The following is a 20,383-nucleotide window of genomic DNA, read 5'->3' on the forward strand; positions in this document are numbered from 1 at the left end:
TTCTGAATCGCGCGGGAATACCTAATAGGGCCTGACATTTGGGGGGGGGGGGGGGGGGGGGGGTTGGACACGCGTTTTTGACGCGCTATTGCCCCTTACTGAATAAGGGGTAAAGCTAGCGTGTCGAAAACATGTGTCCAATCACAGGTTAACAGTGTGCTCCACTGAGGTGCACTGTACTTTATCGGCCTGTCAATAATTATGGCCTTATTTGATGATAAAGGAAAATTAGTGCTTACCTGATAATTTTCGTTCCTGTAGTACCAAGGATCAGTCCAGACTGCTGGGTTATGCCTCCCGTCCAGCAGATGGAGTCTTGAGAGTTAGATCCTTGAGTGTAGCCCACTTCAGCCGTTCAAAAGGAGAAGTACAAAGGCCACGAAGAACCAAATTCAGACTCCAAGCGGGACAGGTAGGTCTCACCGGCAGTCGCAAATGCTTGACCCCCTTCAAAAATCTGGGTACATCGGGGTGCATGGCAATGGAAACGCCGTCAATTTTGCCGCGAAAACAGCCTAAGGCCGCCACCTGCACGCGAAGGGAATTATAGGATAAGCCCTTCTTTAGGCCCTCCTGCAGAAATGTCAGAACATGAGACACTGTAGACTGCCTCGGGGACATGGAGAATCCACGACACCAAGAGTCAAACACTTCCCATACACACACATAGGTAACCGAGGTAGACGGTTTGCGAGCTTGAGGAAGAGTAGAGATGACCGAATCAGAATATCCCTTCTTCCTCAATTGACGCCTCTCATAAGCCAAGCCGCTAGACAGAAGCGATCGGCCTGGTCGAAAAACACTGGACCCTGCCGCAAGAGGCGAGGCAGGTGACCGAGACGCAAGGGACCGTCCACCACTAGGTTGATCAGATCGGCGAACCACAGCCTCCTTGGCCACTCTGGCGCCACGAGAATGACCGGACCCCTGTGGGATTCTATCCGACGCAACACTTTGCCTACCAGTGGCCACGGAGGGAACACGTACAGGAGAACATGCGCGGGCCATGGAAGAACCAGCGCGTCCACACTTTCCGACCCGTGCTCTCATCTGTGGCTGAAGAAGCGAGCTGCCTTTGCATTTAGGCGTGTCACCATGAGATCCACCCGGGGGGTTCCCCATCTTCGAACGATGAGTTTGAGTGCCTCTTGTGACAGTTCCCACTCCCCCGGATCTAATTGCTGGCGGCTGAGATAGTCCGCCTGAATGTTGTCGACTCCGGATTCACAGTGGCGACGAGTAGAAAACGGCTTTCAACACTCAAGTTGGTCATTTTGAGTACTTAGTAATGCCCTTCGGCCTGTGCAACAGAACTGCTGTGTTCCAGAACATGATGAATGATATTCTGCGGGATTTGTTGTACAAGAGTGTCGTAGTGTACCTAAATGATATCCTGATATTTTCTCAGAATCTGACTACTCATCTAGAAGACGTCAAGCAAATTCAACTAAGACTCCGAGAACACCGACTCTACGCCAAGCTATCCAAGTGCGAATTCCATAAAGACTCTGTGCCTTTTCTTGGCTACATTGTGTCTAAAGATGGCTTCCAGGGAGATCACGAGATGTGATGAGCTGAGAGGACGTCTCTTCCTCCAGCTCCGGGGCCCACTCCACACACCGTGATCCATCCTAGCGCGCACATCCTTCGCTAGCGATTTCTTTTTTTTTTTTTTCAAAATTTTAACAAATTATAACAAGTATACAATCTTGCTAGGGTAATACCGTACACTTATTAGGAAATACAATAAAAATAAAGGAAAAATCAATTCGATAATACAATCTGTGTACTAAAATATAGGAAATAGATGTAATTCAAAGGAGAACAGACTATTCAAAAACAATCAATTTAGGAAATATTATAATATTGTAATAATCATTTTAATCTAATTGCCAGGCTTTCATACATAACCACCTTATATACGGACTACAAGTGTGCTATCTGGGGTATGAGATTTCAAAAAACCTTTCAACTGGTCTATCTCAAAGAAGACATAATTAGCATCTTTATATGTTAGAACACATTTACATGGGTATCTTAGAATAAATTTCGCTCCCAATTTCAACACCTCTGATCTTAACATTAGAAAATGTTTTCTCTTAATTTGCGTACATCTAGTCAGATCTGGGTAAACCCAGATCTTTTGGCCATAAAATAATGATTGTCTTCTACGGAAAAACATCCTCAGAATATTATTACGCTCTGATACAAACGCAAATGTCACTAAGATTGGCCTTCTCTGAGTGATTTCTGTCTCACTCGAAAGTTCCAATATTTGCGAATATCCAACTGATCAGACTAGCCTCTCTCTTCTTGATCTCTTATATTAACTTGTGTTAGGTAGTACATCTTAGTGATCACTGGAAATGCTGACTCTGGAATATCTAATACCTTCTGTAAATAAGATTTAAATAATTCCATTGGAGAAGTCAAACTGATCACGGGAAAGTTTAACACTCTTAAATTACACATCCTAGAAGCATTCTCTAAACTTTCCAATCTTCTATTTATTATCAATTCTGATTTTACCATATTCTGGGATACTTTTTCAGTTTGAATAACTCTTTTATCTAGATCTTCTAATTTTTTATTATATGTAGATAATAAATTTGTATTTATCATAACTTGATTTTTAATGTCCGTAGTAGACTGAGTTAACTTAACCAGTGAAGATTCAATTGCTTTCAATGCTCCACATATGCCTTCCAAGGTTACAGATGATTTATGCTGTTGTAAAACTTCCAGTTTCAAGGTCTTTGGATACTCATTCACCCCGCTTTCACTTGCACTCGTACCCCCATCTTGTTTAGATGTCCCAGAGGTGACTGAATCCCTCTCGTCACGAGGATTTTGTTCTCCAACAGTCTCTTTTTCCCTAACCACATTAGACAAGTTTGAGAGCCCAGGCTCATCTTCCGGGGTCTCCCGATACTGCAGCACTCCCAAAGTCTCCTGTATTTCTACTGGAGACAGTGCTGCTGTCTCCGTGGACCTCTGTGACATTAGGGTTGGGGGAATGGGTCTGTCCGGTGCACCGGGGCTTAGTGTAGTATCAAAGGTCAAAGGGGGGATATTCCGCTCCTCTATTCCCCCTTGAGCGACCGCTCCTCCCGGTGTTTGTGTTATGTCACCTGTGAAATATCCATCTATACGGGGTTGTAGATAGTCATTAGAGGGTGAACTGGCAGTTACCCCTCTTAGCTTCGCTTTACGTTTTGTATGCGGCATATCAGAATAGGAGAAATTAATTTAATATCGAAGCTAACTGCAAGAGATTTCACAGTTAAACCTGGCAATACCTTAAGTCCTCCTTTCGGGGGTGTTTAGGAGAGAGAGAATTGAAATATAAAATAATAATAATTTTTACTTACAAAGTTGCTTCAATTCCCCAAAAATGTCATCTAAGCCGCGCGCCCTTTGGCGCGCGCGGCTTCGGCAGTGCGCCGTCGGCTCTTACGCGCCGAAGGAGGAGCCGGTTTTAAAGTCTCCCGGCCCTCCTTGATGATGTCACCAGTGCGCCTCTTGCCGGCGGGGCCGGGCCAAAGCCTCACCCTTGGTCAGGAAAAAGTCAACAAGGTAAAGGGGGCGAAGAGGCGTTCTCCTATCTCTCTCCTCACCCCTCGCTAGCGATTTCTAACCTCAGAGACCTGAAGAACATATGTCCATAGTTAAATATATGAACAAATTAAATTCGCCCATGACGACGAAAAGCGGTAGGAGAGAAAAAGAAAAACCGAAAACCTCTTCCAAGATGGCGGCCGCTGGAGAGGGTGAGTCTCCTGTACCACCTACGGCATTTACCATCGCGGATATAAGAGATGCGATCAGGGAGGCCCTCGAGGAGAAATTAAATAATATCACAGTGCAAATTGGAGAGATAAAAGAAACTTTAACTGACCTCACTCCCCGTATCGAGCACATAGAACACCGTATATCTAGCGTTGAAGACGATGCAATACAGACAGAACGTAAGATGGCCGATACAGACAAACAACTACAAGCATTACAAAATAAAATCGAAGACCTAGAAAATCGAGCCCGATGGGATAACCTCCGCTTCCTGGGGTTTCCAGAGAGTGTAGAGGATAAATCTCTTTGCGACATACTAGAAGAATGGCTCCCGGAGGCAATTGCACTCCCACACTTGAGGTGCAAAATAGTTGTGGAACGTACTCACCGTCTTGGTGCTAGGACAGACCACAGAACGCGCCCGCATCTCGCTATTGCAAAAATACTTAATTATGCGCACAAAACCGAGATCTGGAGGGCGTCACGAGGGAAAAAGGAGCTAATATTTCAAGGCCATCAAATACGGATCTTCCAGGATTTTTCTGCGGGGGTATCCAAACGAAGAAGAGGCTTTGCGCCTATCTGCACCAAGCTACACAACCAGGGCATAAAATTTTCCTTACTATTCCCGGCCCAATTGCGAATCTGGTATGAAGATAAGATGCACGTTTTTGACAAACCTGCGTTGGCTCAGTCTTTTCTAGATAATTTGAACATCAATAATGGTCAATCAGCATAACATAATATGGACGCTCAAAATGTAAAATGCTCTACCTCCTTTGACAGAGAGCATAGCGGCTATCAATGAAAAGGACAGGATATACACCCTTGTTCATTTTATTTCCCGTTCCTGACAACACGGATGGATTGTTTTCTGAGGGAATACCTCCCCTTCCCCATTTGGGGATCCCATTATTTTTATACCTGTTTTGCTCAACTCGGACACATGGCGTCAGGACTGGGGAAAATGGCGGCTTGGCGCAGAAAGAATCGTAGAAAATGGAGAGCAAACACGGAAAGAAAGAGAGAGTACAATCGTAAAGATCTTTCAGGATATCTCAGATTGAATTCAGACAGCATGGAATAACGGGACCGAGTACAAAGAAAAAAGGGGGCTTCAGGCAGCGAGCGACTGCTTCGGCGATCCCACGGGGTGACTGTGGACGCGCATGGGCCATACCAACGAAGAGACAGGTGCAGAACACCACCAGCATGGCTGAAAGAGGCCAACAGCGATCATTGGCTGGGGAGAGCTTGGATTTCCGGGTGTTTGTCCCTTCTCGCCCAAGTTAATACAGCGGCAGCAGCCTTATCGGGAGTGGCCCGGGAATAAAGGCATGACTATCAGGTGGCGAACACAGTGCACACGTCCGTACATGAAAGGACACAGGAACACAGCCACTGGAATAAACTGCTTGGGGACGGCCCAAGGGTGACTCAGAGCACTGTCCTATATCCTTTTCATCACTGGTATTTGCCTGCGAAGGTCTACTGTATTCTAAGATACATACATAGACTTATAAGAATTGCAAATGTTTTCATATACATGGTTGTTAGGTGGTGGAGTGGTGACCCCGGGCACAGGATTCAGATCTCCATGCCTCCTGCTGGGTCTGGAGGCGTAAAATGTACTTTAACCATGGGGTTTGGGTTAGGGGAAGGGGGGGGGGGGAGTTGGGAGGGGAAGGGAAGAGACGGGAGGGGGGAGGGGAAATTTTTTTGTTTTCTTTGTTAAAATGATAAACTTTGTTCAAATGTTACCTCATGTTACTGGTATAGAGTCTGGGCGAAGCTGGGATAATCCTCATTCGGACTGGGAAAATGGGCAGGATCACATCAGCCTACAGGAGAGGCAGAGGCAGGAGGGGAGGCTAGGCTGGGGGCCTTCCCTTGGTAAGATTATTCAATTTACAGCCGAAGTTCTTGGATACAAAGTATGAGATATGCCTAATCTCATCTCATGGAATGTAAACGGGCTAGGGACACCAGTGAAGCGGAAAAAAGTGTTGGCACATTTAAAACGCTTGCACGCAGATATCACATGCATTCAAGAGACTCACCTTACGGCAGCTGAAAGCCAAAAACTTCAAAGAGAGTGGGTAGGCGTTTGACAAAGTTCCTCATGAGAGGCTTCTAGGAAAAGTAAAAAGTCATGGGATAGGTGACGATGTCCTTTTGTGGATTGCAAACTGGCTAAAAGACAGGAAACAGAGAGTAGGATTAAATGGGCCTCTGACATCAGTGTGGGGGCTGTACTGAGCAGACTGGAGATTCCAAGTCCTTATGTCCCTGCTCTTTCTTCTCACGACTTTTCTCTCCGGCAGAGAAGAATTATGGGATCAGTGACAAAGTGCTCCTGGCTATTAAGTTGGCATTCGAGGAATGGCGGCCTTGACTCAAAGATGCTCAACATCAAATTACCATGTTTACCGACCATAAGAATCTAGAGTATCACCGCCATGCGCAACGTCTTAACCATAGACAAGCTAGATGGTCCTTATTTTTCAACCGCTTTGACTTCGTGCTCAAATATCGCCCCGGAGACAAGAATACCAGAGCTGATGCCCTATCACGCTCCTTTCTCTCGGAGGATATTCCAGAAGAGCCGCAGCTCATAATCGACCTGAAGAAAGTCATCTTAGCAGCTACTCAATCTGTGCCTGCTGGTAAAACCATCATGCCAAAGCATTTCAGAAAGAAAGTGCTCTATTGGGCGCACGATTCCAAGCTGGTTGGCCATCCTGGTCAACGCCGTACCCTGCTGAAGCTACAGAAGTATTATTGGTGGCCAACTATCAAGGAAGATACATTCTCCTATGTGGCATCTTATGCCTATTGTGCCAAGCACAAACCTACTTCTGGCCAACTGTGGGGATTGCTGCAACTCCTTCTAGCTCCGGAACAGCCCTGGATGCATATCGCTACTGATTTTGTAGTTGATCTACCCTTTTCTGGAGGTATGAATACCATCTGGGTCACAGTCGACCGCTTCAGCAAGATGGCCCACTTCGTGGCACTACCTGGCTTACCCTCAGCCTCAGAACTTGCAAAGCTCTTCATAGTCCATATCTTTCGCCTCCATGGCATACCAAAGCACATAGTCTCGGATCGAGGATCACAATTCACGGCAAGATTCTGGAAGGCCCTGTGCAAACTCTTCGACATTTCTCTAGATTATACATCTGCCTATCATCCTCAATCTAATGGCCAAATAGAACGGATGAATAGGACCCTGAAACAGTTCATTCGGGCCTATGTGAGTTGCCATCAGAATAACTGGGCCGAACTGTTACCATGGGTTGAATTCGCCATTAATTCTCATCCAGCAACATCAAATGGATCAACACCATTTGAAGTGGTATATAGACGTTCCCCATCACCGCCACGTCCACTGAAGCTCTCAGTGATGTCTCCAGCAGCTCAATCCACTGCTGATGAAATCCATCAATTATGGACTCAGACGAAAGCAATGCTACTCAAAGCGAGTGATTGAGTCAAAAGGTTTTATGACGCTCATCATTCCAAAGCACCTGTCTTTCAACCTGGTAACAAAGTCTGGCTATCCACTAAGCCCCTTAGACTGAAGTTACCCTCCTCTCGATTTGCTCCTTGCTACGTTGGACCATTTCCTATCCTCCGACGTCTTGGCAATGTTACCTACAGTCTGAAGTTACCACCTGGATTGAACATCCATAATGCTTTTCATGTTTCACTTCTGAAACCACTCATCATCAGTGAATTCTCTTCCAAATCTCAGGAACCATCTCCTATCAATGCAGAAGATGACCTAGAATATAAGGTCAAAGCCATTCTTGATGTCCACAAATGAGGCAAAACCTGGGAATACCTTCTCTCATGGGAGGGTCTTAGCCCCGAAGAAAGTTCTTGGGATCCTTTGGCTAATATCCTTGACAAAGAGATGCACCATCAGTTTCATCTCTCGTATCCTTGGAAACCAAAACCTGTAACCCGCAGAGGAGATTGCCCTTTGAAGGGGGGGTACTGTTGCAACCGTCCCTTCTCGACGGCTTCACTCCGCCTACCTTTCTTTCTTTGCACCTCCTCTCGCTATAGCTGGACGCCTGGCTGCCGTGGCATCTGCTTGCCATCCTCTCCGGCGTCCCCAGACCAGCTTGGGTGCTGCCTCCCACCATGCTCCACTGGTACCTTAGGGCGCGCGCGCTGCGCAGCCCTCGCTCTTATTTCCTGCTTGGCGCAAACCTCAGGGGTGTCCCCCTGTGATGACGTCAAGCTGCCCGGATATTTAAAGCCTACAATGTTTGCTAGCCTTTGAGTTAGCAAGGGGGAATCTTACGGATGGGATTCACTCTCCGTACCCAGCTACTCTGCCTCTCCAATTTTCCATTGGACTCTTAACGCTAACGGGGTACCCACTCCTAGGGGGTCTCACTTGCTTTTCAGGTCACTATCAGGAAACCGGTACTCACTCCTTGAGGGCCCATGTTCCCTGACTCGCTGCCTGCTCCTATCTTCTTTTCTGCCTGGAAGGATTCCCTATCTTCAACACCAGTGAGTACTACCATCTTCACCTCAGAGCTGTTCCCTGGAACCAGGTACTCGCACCTCGTGGGCCTGCCTCCATTCCAGTCCTAGTGCCATCTCCTACGTGGAACCGCTGTGTGAGTACATTACCTTCAAGCCTCTCAGCTCTCAGGGATCAGGTACTCGCTCCTCGAGGGCCTGCTCTCCCTATCCTGGGGTTCTCCATACTGGGGCTTTGTGCATATTCCACTGTACTCATTATTCTCAGTTCTCTCCACTACAGCACTGCTACCGGAGGAGTCACTGTTCCAGCGCCTGAGGGATACTAGCCCAGCCGGGCTACTTCTACTGCTCACTACTGCCACCTCTGGTGGCTTTATCACATTGTCTAATAAAAGATCAATCTCTGTGTTTGTTTGTCCTAAGCTGAGCCTGACCTGTGGCCCCTCACGGGACTTCCCCCCGTGGGCATGGTCAGCTGCCACAGTGTCCAAGGGTCCACCCAAACCTCACTAATTATAACAATGGAGTACCTCCTAGTCCTTCTATTATCCGAAAGAGTAAATAATCAATTCATATGTACCCGTTCTAGATCTCTATTGATTTTAAAGATCTCTATCACATCCCCCCTCAGCCATCTCTTCTTCAAGCTGAACAGACCTAACATTTTTAGCCTTTCCTCATAGGGGAGCTGTTCCATCCCCTTTATCATTTTGGTCGCCCTTTTCTGTACCTTCTCCATTACAACTATATCTTTTTTAAGATGCAGCAACCAGAATTGTCCAGAGTACTCAAAGTGCTGTCTCACCATGGAGTGATACAGAGGCATTATGACATTTTCCATTTTATTCACTATTCCCTCCCTAATAATTCCTAACATTCTGTTTGGTTTTTTTTGAATGCCACAGCACAATGAGCTGATGATTTAATTGCATTATCCACTATTATGCCTAGATCTTTTTCCTGGATGGTAGTTCCTAATATGGAACCTTACATTTTGTAACTACAGCATGGATTATTTTTCCCTATATGCATCACCTTGCACTTGTCCACATTAAATTTCATTTGCCATTTTTTAATATATTTATAAATGATCTGGAAAGAGGTATGGCAAGTGAGGTGATCAAATTTGCAGATGGCATAAAATTACTCAGAGTAATTAAATCACAAATGGATTGTGATAAATTGCAGGAGGACCTTGCGACACTGGAAAAGCAGGCTTCCTTATGGCAGATGAAAATTAATGTGGACAAGTGCAAGGTGATGCATATAGGGAAAAATAACTCATGCTGTAGCTACACAATATTAGGTTCCATTTTAGGAGTTACCACCCCGGAAAAAGATCTGGACATCATAGTTGATATTACATTGAAATCATCAGCTCAGTGTGCTATGGTGGTCAAAAAACCAAACAGAATTTTAGAAATTATTAGGAAGGGAATAACATATAAACAGAGGATGGCATAATGCCTTTTTTATTGCTCAATGGTTGAATACTGGTCGTCACATATCAAAAAAGAAATAGTTGCACTGGAGAAAGTACAGAGAAGGGTGACCAAAATGATAAAGGGTATGGAATGGCTCCCCTATGAGGAAAGGCTAAAGAGGTTAGGGCTGTTCAGCTTGGAGAAGAGATGACTGAGGGGGATATGACAGAGGTCTACAAAATCATAAAAGGACTAGAACGGGTAAATGTGAATCAGTTATTTACTCTTTTAGAGAATACAAGGACTACAAGGTCACTCCATGAAGTTAGCAGGTAGCACATTTAAAACAAATTAGAGAAAATTCTTTTTCACTCAACGCAAAATTAAGCTCTGGAATTTGTTTCCAGAGGATGTGGTTAAGGCAGCTAGTGCAGCTGGGTTTAAAAAATGTTTGGATAATTTCCTGAAGGTGAAGTCCATAAACTGCTATTAATCACTAGGGAATTTGCCTCTGCTTGTTGCCAGCATTAGTAGCATGGGGTCTATTTAAGTTTTGGGTACTTACCAGGTATTTGTGACTTGGATTGGCCACTGTTGGAGACAGGATACTGGGCTTGATGGACCCTTGGTCTGACCCAGTATGGCATATTTTCTGTTCTTATGTTCCAGAATTTGTCCTGTTAATCTTGACTTCAGTTCTTCACAGAGTGATATTTCATTGTTTCAATAAATGTTTTGGAAGTTAAATACTGAGTCCAGCTGAAGCTGGATTAAATTTAGGGTTAACTGGCTGTTTAGCAGCACAAGCAAGAACAAGATGTGTTTGTGGAGACAGCATAGTATTCTCCTCAGAGTTCTGAAGGAATTCAAATATGAAATTGCAGGCCTGCTAGTGCTAGTCTGTAATTTATCATTCCAATCTGCCTCTGTAGCTGAGGACTGGAGGTTAGCCAATGTAATGCCAATTTACATTAAGGAATCTAGAAGTGACCCAAGTAACTACAGACTGGTTCGCCTGATGTCAGTGCTGGGAAGATGTTGGAATCTATTGTTAAGAAAAAAGTTACTAGGCATATGGTTTAATGAGGAAGAAGCAGCAAGGATTTAGAAAAGATAGTTTGTGCCTTATTAATCTATTAGAATTCTTTAAAGTTGTGAATAAGCATGTGACATAAGTGAACTGGTCGATATAGTTTATTTGAATTTTCAGAAGGTGTTTGATAAAATACCTCATGAAAGAGTCTTCAGGAAATTAAAAAGTCATGAGATAAAAAGCAATGTCTTGCTGTGGCTTGGTAATTGGTTAAAAGATAGGAAACAAAGAGTAGAACTACATGGTCAGTTCTCCCAGTGGAAAGAGGGAAATAGTGGTGTGCCTTAGGAATCTGTACTGGGACCATTGTAGTCTGGAAAGAGAATGAATAAAGTGATATTTGCAGATGATACAAACATTGCCTCAGATACAAACTTAAGACCTGATTTGCCTAGGCTTTTCTCCCATTCTGTGTCTATGGGAAAAATGCTCAGTAAATGAGGCCCTTAGATCGTGAGCCCTCTGGGGACAAGAAAAACCTACAGTACCTGAATGTAATCTGCTTTGATGTGCCTGAAAGGTGGAATATATAATTAAAAAAAAAAAATCAAATCAATATTCAAAGTAGTTAAAACACAAGCAGATTGTAAGGCACTACAAGAGGACCTTGCCAGACTGGGGATCTGGGCATTTAAATGGCAGATGAAATTTAATGTGTACAAATGCAAACTGATATGCATAGGAACAACCATCCAAACTATAGGTACACGATGCTGGGTTCCATACGGGGAGTCACCATGCAGGAAAAGGCTCTTGGAGCCATTGTGGACAATACATTGCAATTCTCAGCCCAGGGTTTGGTGGCTGCCAAACAAGCAAATAGAATGTTAGGGATTATTCAAAAGGACATAGAATATCATAATGCTTTTGTATAGATCTATGGAGCAAGCACACCTTGAGTACTGTGTGCAGTTCTGGTCACCACATCTCATAAAAGATATAGTGTAACCAGGAAAGTTACAGAGAAGAGCAAGAAACAAAGATAAAGGGCATGAAGAAAGGCTCTTCAGCTTGGGGAAGAGATAACTGAGAGGATATGACAGCGATCTATAAAATCATGAGTGGGGTGGAACAGATAAATAGGAACAGCTATTTACCTTTCAAATAGTACTAGGGGACTAGGGCCATGCCATGAAACTAACTGGTAGCAAATTCTAAACAAATTGGAGGGTGAACTTACTTCCTTTAGCACACAATCAAGTTTTGAAATTTGATGCCAGAGGATGTAGTCAAGGCATCTAGCACACCTGGCTTTAAAAAGGACAAATTCCTGGAAGAAAAGTTTGAAGTGGGTGTTTGGAGAGAGAATCTAAGGAGATTTAAGACTGCGGTGATTCTTTTATCTGTAAATGAAACTAAAAGTCCAGGCCCTGCCATGCATATACTGTTTTAGCAACCTGGAAGTCAAATGTATTAAAGTGTTTGCAGTGTTTAAGAAGGGATGGTAATTTGCAGTACTTGTCTATTCTTCTATTTTAGTAAGCCTGCTTAGGTCAAACTACATCATTTCACGTAATTATTGCCAGAAAGGTGATGCTATGAGTTGAAACGTATGCTGGAAAATGATATGCCAAGGAAAAGATCAGTGAAAAGGACATAGGATACAATGTCCTAAACTGGATTTAGTTAATTATTTTCCTAGTGCCTTTTCAGGTGACTATATCCTGGGGGCAATTTACAAACTATCCACTTAGGGGAAGAGTGTCTGTGAACCTTGTACCTAATTTTCAAAGGAAAAGTAAGCATATAATTTCCCTTTGAAAACCGCCACGGGTACAAAGTACTCATAGACCTTTGCACCTGCTCTTTCTGCTGTACAATTTCTATGGAAAACAAGGCATGCAGATATGAAAATACAATCTATAAGTGTTATTTTCCAATTCCACTTAAAATACCTCTCCCTCGCCTCCGGGAATGTGTCTCCTCAATCCAGCTGTGGAACCTCGCGCGTACTTTGAGCAGGCGAGAGGGCAAACTTTAGGCAGCTGGGCTATCGGGGTAAATCACTCTTTACTCAAATGGCTTTGAACATTGCCCTCTCTAAGTATTAATCCACTATTGTGCTGGCACAAGTGCCATAACTGGAATCCTTGAGGCTAGGCATTCACACAGGACTGGATCGAGGGCAACTGGCACCCTGGGAGAAAAGCCCCCTCCAAATCAAACACCCCCATGCTCCCAGTATTAGCTTGCCCTCCCACCCCCCTACCCCCCAAACCCTATCCCCACACACAAAGCTTTCCCAGGTAGTCTAGTGGTCCTCCCTGATGACCCCCTCCCAGACCCCTCCTTAACTAAAGAAGACTCCTTCATAGTATAATGGTTACCCGGAGTTACCCCCTTGCTCTGGGCCAGTTGATGCCATTTTCAAATGGTGCTCCAGGCTGCCACTAGGCAATCAGAGAGTCTTCTTTTGGGCAAGGAGGGTCCGGGGGGGACGGGAGGACATCTGCTGTGGCCATGCCAGGACTGTCTTATCCCATCACGTCCATGCTGGCACACGTCTCTTCGGCCACAGTGGGATGGGTGATGCTGGCAGTGCCCAGGGTGCCCCCCGGCTTACGAAGCCCTAGGCAATCACCTGGCTAGCCCTACCCAAATGCCAACTCTGCATTCAAGAGTATCTAGTAACTAGAAAATGAAGTCATCCAATTGTTTGATGAGGCTACCTCAAGAGAGCACCGCTCTGTATACCCATCATGAAGTAAAAAGGCACAAAAAAAAGTGATGTCTTAACTGGTAAATTTTAGCAGATATATAATTTGAAAGTCAGTCCACACCTCCAGAAAATCTAATCTCAAAAATGAGTAATCCAGAGTGCTGCAAAAATAGTGAAATATATATTTGCTGTGTGATCTATTTTGACAAGTGCACATTTCTGTATGATGCCCATATGCAAGCAAATTAGGTTTTAGCAGCAGTTTAAGATAGTGAGGCCTATATTCAGCACTACTTAGCTGGGCAAGTAGCAGCTTATCCAGCTAAGTGGCAGCTGCTGAGTAGCCGGCTATGTTCTGCTGCTGCCAGCTAGCTGGATAAACCACTAACTGGATATCCAGTGGGCAGATCAGGGCAGTGCTACTTATCTGGCTAACGTATCCAGATAAGTTGCAATAGTCATACTTATTCGGTTAAGTTAATTGGATAAGTTTGACCTACCATAGAGCAGGTCTAACTTATAACTAAGTAGCAATTTTTGATGAAATATTCAGCAGCATAGCCGTGCTGCTGAATATCCTAGGTAATTAAGCTACTTCTATGTGCCTTTTTCATATCCTCAAGGCTAGCACATATCTTCCACATACATGTCAGAAAAATGAAAAGTTAGGCAATCAGACAGATCCTGTCACGTATAAGATGATCCTGAGTTGGACTCTGTGTCTAGATATTAAAAAAAAATAAAAATCCACGGTTCTTACCTTTTAAGTTTAATTTTAAGCTCATGGGGAACTTTTCCAACTGCCTGCATACAAATACTTTCCCTTTGGAAAAGGCAACAGATGCAAACCTGTTTTTTCTGCAGGCATATCAAAGTTGGCCACTAGCTGCTCTTGAACTGGGGACCTGGCTGGCTTTGAAGCTTGTGCTTTGCCCCATGAGTCACTGATAAGAGTAAGCTAATGCAAAGATGGACTGGAAACCTTGCCTCAGTTCCCTTCCCTCGGGAAACTGAGTTGGTCCTCAGGCCTAGAAAATGATTTGCTGGAAGCAGAGGTATTCACAGCATTTCGAGGGCTGCTTATTGGTGTCGCTGGACCTGAAGAGTGAGCTCCATGATGCGAAGTACTGATATTTGGACTGATATGCAGGTACTGGGATTGCATCTGTTTGTGAGTACCTAGATATGGTGACCTTGGAATTGAACCTGGTTGTGGCTTGTATTTGAGCTGTTGAAACCCTGTGATGAAATGAACTTGCATACTTGAGCTGTTCCTGTGTTTTAATAAAGTTAAGCTTAGAACCTGAAAGAGACCGGTTTTTCAATATAATCAGGCTGAGAACTTGACAGAGCAAAATTTCTATGGAAAATAACACATGTAGATTTGAAAATACAATACATCTGTTATTTTCCACCCCTGTGCAAAACATAGCCCGAAAGCACCTCCCCTCAAGCCGGCTAAAATTAAACCTTTTTGTAAAAAAATAAAAAATTTAAAAAAATACATCTTTAACTGTATTGAGTGAGGGCAATTTTCAATTTACCAGGTACAAAATTGTTCCCCTAATCCCTACTTAGCCAGCAAAGCACCTAACACTGAATGATATGCTTGACTTTTTCACTTCACTTAGCAGTAATTGGGCAATAATAATCATAATATATTTTCTTTACTAAGCTTTGTAATGCAGTCCAGGCCCACAAAATACAATGCTTTGCCTTCCACTCCAGAGCTGGAAGCATACTATGGAATGTGTTCAGTTGTGTTTGGCTGAAAGGCACTATGCATCACCAAAACAGTATTACAAGGCATGCGTTCGCCTCCAATTCCATTTTCTTGAGATAACTTTTCCCATCTGCAGTCAGAAGACTATAGATCAAAAATTTTTTTCTCTACAATAGTTAATTGTATCTGATAAAATTTCTCTGACTGTAAATCTTTTGTTTTATAAGCCATTTAATTTAAAAAATGGCTATTTTCCCAAAAATTATTTTACAGCACCTGCTCATCATGTTTTACAATATCAAACTTAAAAAGAATGTTGGAAACAAGAGTCTCACTAATTTTCTTAACTAAAAGACATATATTTCTCCACTTTTCTTTTACATTATTTGAAAATATATCAGATTTAAACATCTTTATTTCTAGTAATAGCTGTAGAGTACTGTAATATTGATAAAGGGCTAGAAAATTAGTCTGGAGAACTGCAGGATATGATAATGCTAAGTGTGAAATTTTCACATGGTGATAGCAGTGGGCTCCTGACATCCTTGAAGGAGATGGGTATTAATAGGAAAGTGGTATTCCTTTTTAGCAGGACAAGAGACAAAATGGAGCAATTATAGGAGGGAAATGTATAATTAGTTTAAAATAGATAGGATTATTGTATTAATTCAGGTAGGGGAGCTGTTCCTTTTGCTGAATGCTACAGTTCCTGGTTTTCAGCCAAATGGTTGCAGATTAAGGGGTACATTATTACGCCTGTCGGTCACAGACGGCTGCAACCTCTCATGCTCACCTCTTTTTTCCCTGCACTGTCAAGTCTGGGAAGAATGGCGGTCTCTGCTAATCCCCGCCGACCTCTCCGGTGTTCCCAAGACAGCGTGGGCGCTGCCGACCGCCATCTTGGACCCAGAATTACTTAGGCACGCACGCGCAAGGGCCTCCTTTGAACACGTCATGGCAGGAACCTCAGGGGCGTCCCCTCCCGATGACGTCAGTCCGCTAGTGTATTTAATCTGACCTGCCCTTGCCTTTTTTGAGTTAGCAAGGATTTCCGTCTTGCTGAATCCACCTCATTCTAGGACTTCCTGTCCCTGACTTTGGTCTTGGCATATATGCTTTGAGTACCTGCTCCTCGGGAGCTCCCCTGTTTTCCCGGCTATCCGCTACTCGGAGGGCCTACCTGCCTTACTACTATACCTGCTTTTCAGGTCTCTCTTTCTCTCCAGGAACCATCTATTGTGAGTACCTCTACTGACTTCTACTATACGAACTGTATTGAGGATTTCCTGTGGTGTACCCCGAGCCTCAGGCCACTACCGCCGTTCTTCAGTAGAAGCTATTCAGCTTTCCTGCGCTGCAGAGTATCGACATATCAACTACGGGAGCCACTTCTGGGTTCCGGCATCTCTACCATCGACTGTACAGATATCCTCGGCATACCCCGCTCTGTGGGCCACTACCGGATCTGTATTCCTGAGGTGTCAGAGGGGATCCCCAACGTACCCCGCTCAGCGGGATACTATCGGATCTTCTCACCTGTGGCTTTGCTCTGGGTATTCCCAGGGCTCAAGACTGAACTATTACATCTCCAACTCTGTGGACCTTACCTTTTCCTTCCTAACTAATAAAGTCTCTACTTCTAGCTGTGTCCCACGCCACTGAGACTACGCCTGCTGACAGTGAGGCTCACAGGGCTCCTCCATGTGGGCAGAGATACTTCTCATCTCAGCCCATGGTTCACATTCTTACAAAAAACATAACATACATATTCAAAGAATAGCGATCTATCTATCTAAGTTAACCGGATAGACTTATCCAACTAACTAAGATGGGATATTCAGCTGGACAGCTATGCAGCTGAATATCCCCAGATAAATTGCTACTTAACCGGATAACTTTTATCTAAGTTTAGACCTGCTATCGACCACGTCTAACTTATCTGGTTAAGGCTCAGTATCGCTACTTATCCAGCTAACCCCTAGATTCATCAAAATATGTTATTAATGCATTGATAATGCCTATGATAAGAAAATGAGGCATGTTTAGAATTGTATCACAGGTGCAGTAAAATTATCACACCCTGTGATAATCCCTATTTTTCACATCTTGTGCTGGGGAAGAGAGAGAGAGACTATCTACAAGGCCCTCATAGTAGTGAAGTATTTGTATCTCTATAGGAAGGCCATCTAATAGGTCAAAGTGAGGTTTCAATTTCTCATGTAGAGTGAGACATACGAACAGTACAGTATACCTTGGTGAAGATTTGACGTCGTTTGGAGGAAAGTCTCACAAAGATGCCATTTCTACTATGATTTCTCACCCTAGCTTGATGGACTCAACAGGGTACCATCAAGCTAGGATAAGATAACATAGGACAAAATTTTCATCTTTGTGAGACTTTCCTCACTCCAAATGACGTCAAATCTTCACCAAGTACTGTGCTGTTCATACATCTCACTCTACATGAGAAACTGGTCCTTAAACCCTAAACCACCACCAACACCTCACCTCGACCTATTAAACCACCACCAACACCTCACCTCGACCTATTAAATAGTTGACCACTGTGAGGCCCTCCCCAGAGGTTCTCTCTCTCTCTGTGCCATTTTGGGCACATTGCACAGCCTAATACCAGGAAAAAAGATGTAGTTATTTCGGGCATTAAAAGCATGTGATAGCGCCCCTCCTAAAAATTTGCATTTGCGCCATGCGTTACTGTTCTTATCGCATGCATTAACGCCATAATGCACTTTGATAAATGACCCAGTAAATTAGCCAGATAGGTAGCACTGCCCAGTTATGTCCACTGACTATATAGATAACTATTTAGCCAGATAAATGACTTATCTTACTAAATGGTATAGTTGCATATTCAGCAGCAGCCACTTAGCCAGGTAAGTCCAATTTATCCGGCTAAGTAGCATTTGAATATGTATGCCTAAATGTCTAAGTACCTCAATGGTAAAGCTGCATTTACTTTCACGCCTCTAGGTACAACAAAAAAATATAGAATTGCAACATAGTTAGGCCTAGTTTATACATATGTAAAGTTAATTTATACATAGGTTATAATCAGTTAGATAATCTATACTCTGTTGCTGCAGTCCAAAACAAAACACAGAGTCAGAAATGTACAAAAGCTGTGCAATTTATTTGGACATAGACTGAAAAAGAAAAAGCCAATACAATTTGTAACAATCCTAAAATGAGCAACACTGATAGTTGTCTCATAAATCTTGTTGCTTCCAGAGATCAAGAGACAATGTCACATACAAATTAGGCATATAGCTACAAGTTATATATAACAATTTATGTATTAAAACAAAATATTTACTACGAGTACAAATGCTGGTGTTGCCAGTTTTTAAGGGAACGATTATATATATAATCCCTATTTCCATTAACCTCTATTGTAGACCAATGTGTTAAATGACTCCAGGGATGGTCCCTACTTCTATGCAGAAAAAACAAAGCAACAATTTACTTGGGTTTCATTTGGCTTCCTTTTTTGTTCCTAGACTACAGGTGAAGTCTGGCCTTCTTGTTTTCACCCACATGATAAAACATATTTAAGCACTTTTCAAATCTTTGAACACAACACACTCAACATTGAAGAAATCTGGGTAGCTTGTATTAATTATGATTTACTTTCAAAGAACCGAATCAATAAATTTCTATGAATAAACAAACATTAAGAAGTCCATAAATAATTTGCCATTGTAGACATTTAAAAGTTCTTTATTTACTTCTTTTTAGCCACTTTCTTTGGCGCGGATTTAGCTTTGGGTTTGGAGGGCTTGGCCCTTTTTGGTTTTGCTGCTTTCACGGGTTTAGCTTTGACAGTCTTGGGTTTCTTGGCTGTTTGAGAAGCAACCTTCTTCTCTGCTGTTTTCACTTTTTTCTTAGTCACTTTGGGTTTCTTTGAAGTGGCTGTAGTCTTGACTGCCTTCTTAGGCTTAGTTGCTTTCTTTGGTGTGGATGTCTTTTTGACTACTTTCTTAGGCTTGCTAAGTTTTTCAGGTTCATCTGCCTTGGCCAGTCGAAAGGAACCCGAAGCACCCACTCCTTTAGTATGTTTGAGGGTGCCTGAGGTCACCAGTCTCTTAATTGCCAGCTTGATGTGGGAGTCAGCATTCTCCCCAACTTTGTAGTAGTTTTTAATGTATTTCTGGATGGACTGGCGGGAGGAGCCAGAGCGACTCTTCTCGGCCTGAACAGCGGCCACAATCATATCAGAGTACTTAGGGTGGTCCACGGGCTTCTTGGTTGCCTTGATCTTCTTGGATTTAGAAGCTGTCACGGGAAGATTTTCTGCCATTGTCACAGTCTTTAGGGAGACCCACAACCAAAATGATGTGTTTCTTTATTTCCCAGTTATCTCTCTCTCTCTCTGCTCTTCTTTTATGGACTGTAAATGTGCTACCTGCTCTCTCCCAAGAATAGCTATAAAGTCAATATGAAGAGCAGGTGTCCTCTAGAAGGGACTGTGGCCTTGCTCTTTTGATAACTCTCCTGGGAGATGTGTTCTTCCCGACCACCTAAAAGGTCTACTTTTAGTCTCTCAGTTCCCTGGAGTTTCCTTCGATGGGCCTGATCTTGCGTCTCCGAGGCCTTTCTCTCCGTTTCCTAGAAGCCTAGGACGTGCTCTTTTCGACGGGCGTGCAGCACTCTTAGCTCTGCGCCTCTTACTCTTCTCAACTTTGCCCTGTCGCTCTTCGGCTCTCCCGCCCTTCCAGCCGTAGCCTTTGCAGCAGTCTCTCTCTCTCTCTCTCTCTCTCTCCCCCTCTTTCTCGCGCGCGCGCGCTCTCTCCGGGCGGCTGCAGCTGGGGCCTTTGTAGCTCAGGGGCGGACCGCATTGAGGACAGGACGTGCTGGCTGCTCGCGAAGGGGCAGAAATGGCGCCGCTCCGCAGCCATCTGTGTTTCTTGGCGGCGGCAAAGCGGCGATTTCCCCCCCTGCGCCGGGCCCGGCCGCTCCCGGAGCGCCGCCCCCCGACGGGCCGGTCCCTGGGGCCTCCTGTCCCGCCGCCCCCGGGCCCCGCCGCCCCCGCCCGCCCCAGCCAGGCGCCCAAAAGGCGGCCGGGCTCCGGCGGCCCCTGCCCCATTTGGTCCTTTCGGGCCTCGGAGCGCCGTCGGCCGGTGGCCCCGGGGGGCTGAGGGCCCGGCGGCGGGGAGGGGCATCCCTGGCCG

The 20,383-nt window shown here is 44.3% G+C and overlaps 1 protein-coding gene across 1 annotated transcript; it reads right to left on the reverse strand.

The window, feature by feature from the left end:
* Window positions 1-18,324: 18,324 nt before the first annotated feature.
* LOC115084807 (histone H1.0-B-like) lies at window positions 18,325-20,002 on the reverse strand. Its single transcript, XM_029590118.1, has one exon. It carries the CDS (start codon window positions 19,510-19,512, stop codon window positions 18,937-18,939), a length of 576 nt encoding a protein of 191 aa, XP_029445978.1. The 5' UTR covers window positions 19,513-20,002; the 3' UTR covers window positions 18,325-18,936.
* Window positions 20,003-20,383: the final 381 nt, after the last annotated feature.

The sequence above is a fragment of the Rhinatrema bivittatum genome, chromosome 2 (assembly GCF_901001135.1).
Source record: "Rhinatrema bivittatum chromosome 2, aRhiBiv1.1, whole genome shotgun sequence".
NCBI lineage: Eukaryota > Metazoa > Chordata > Amphibia > Gymnophiona > Rhinatrematidae > Rhinatrema > Rhinatrema bivittatum.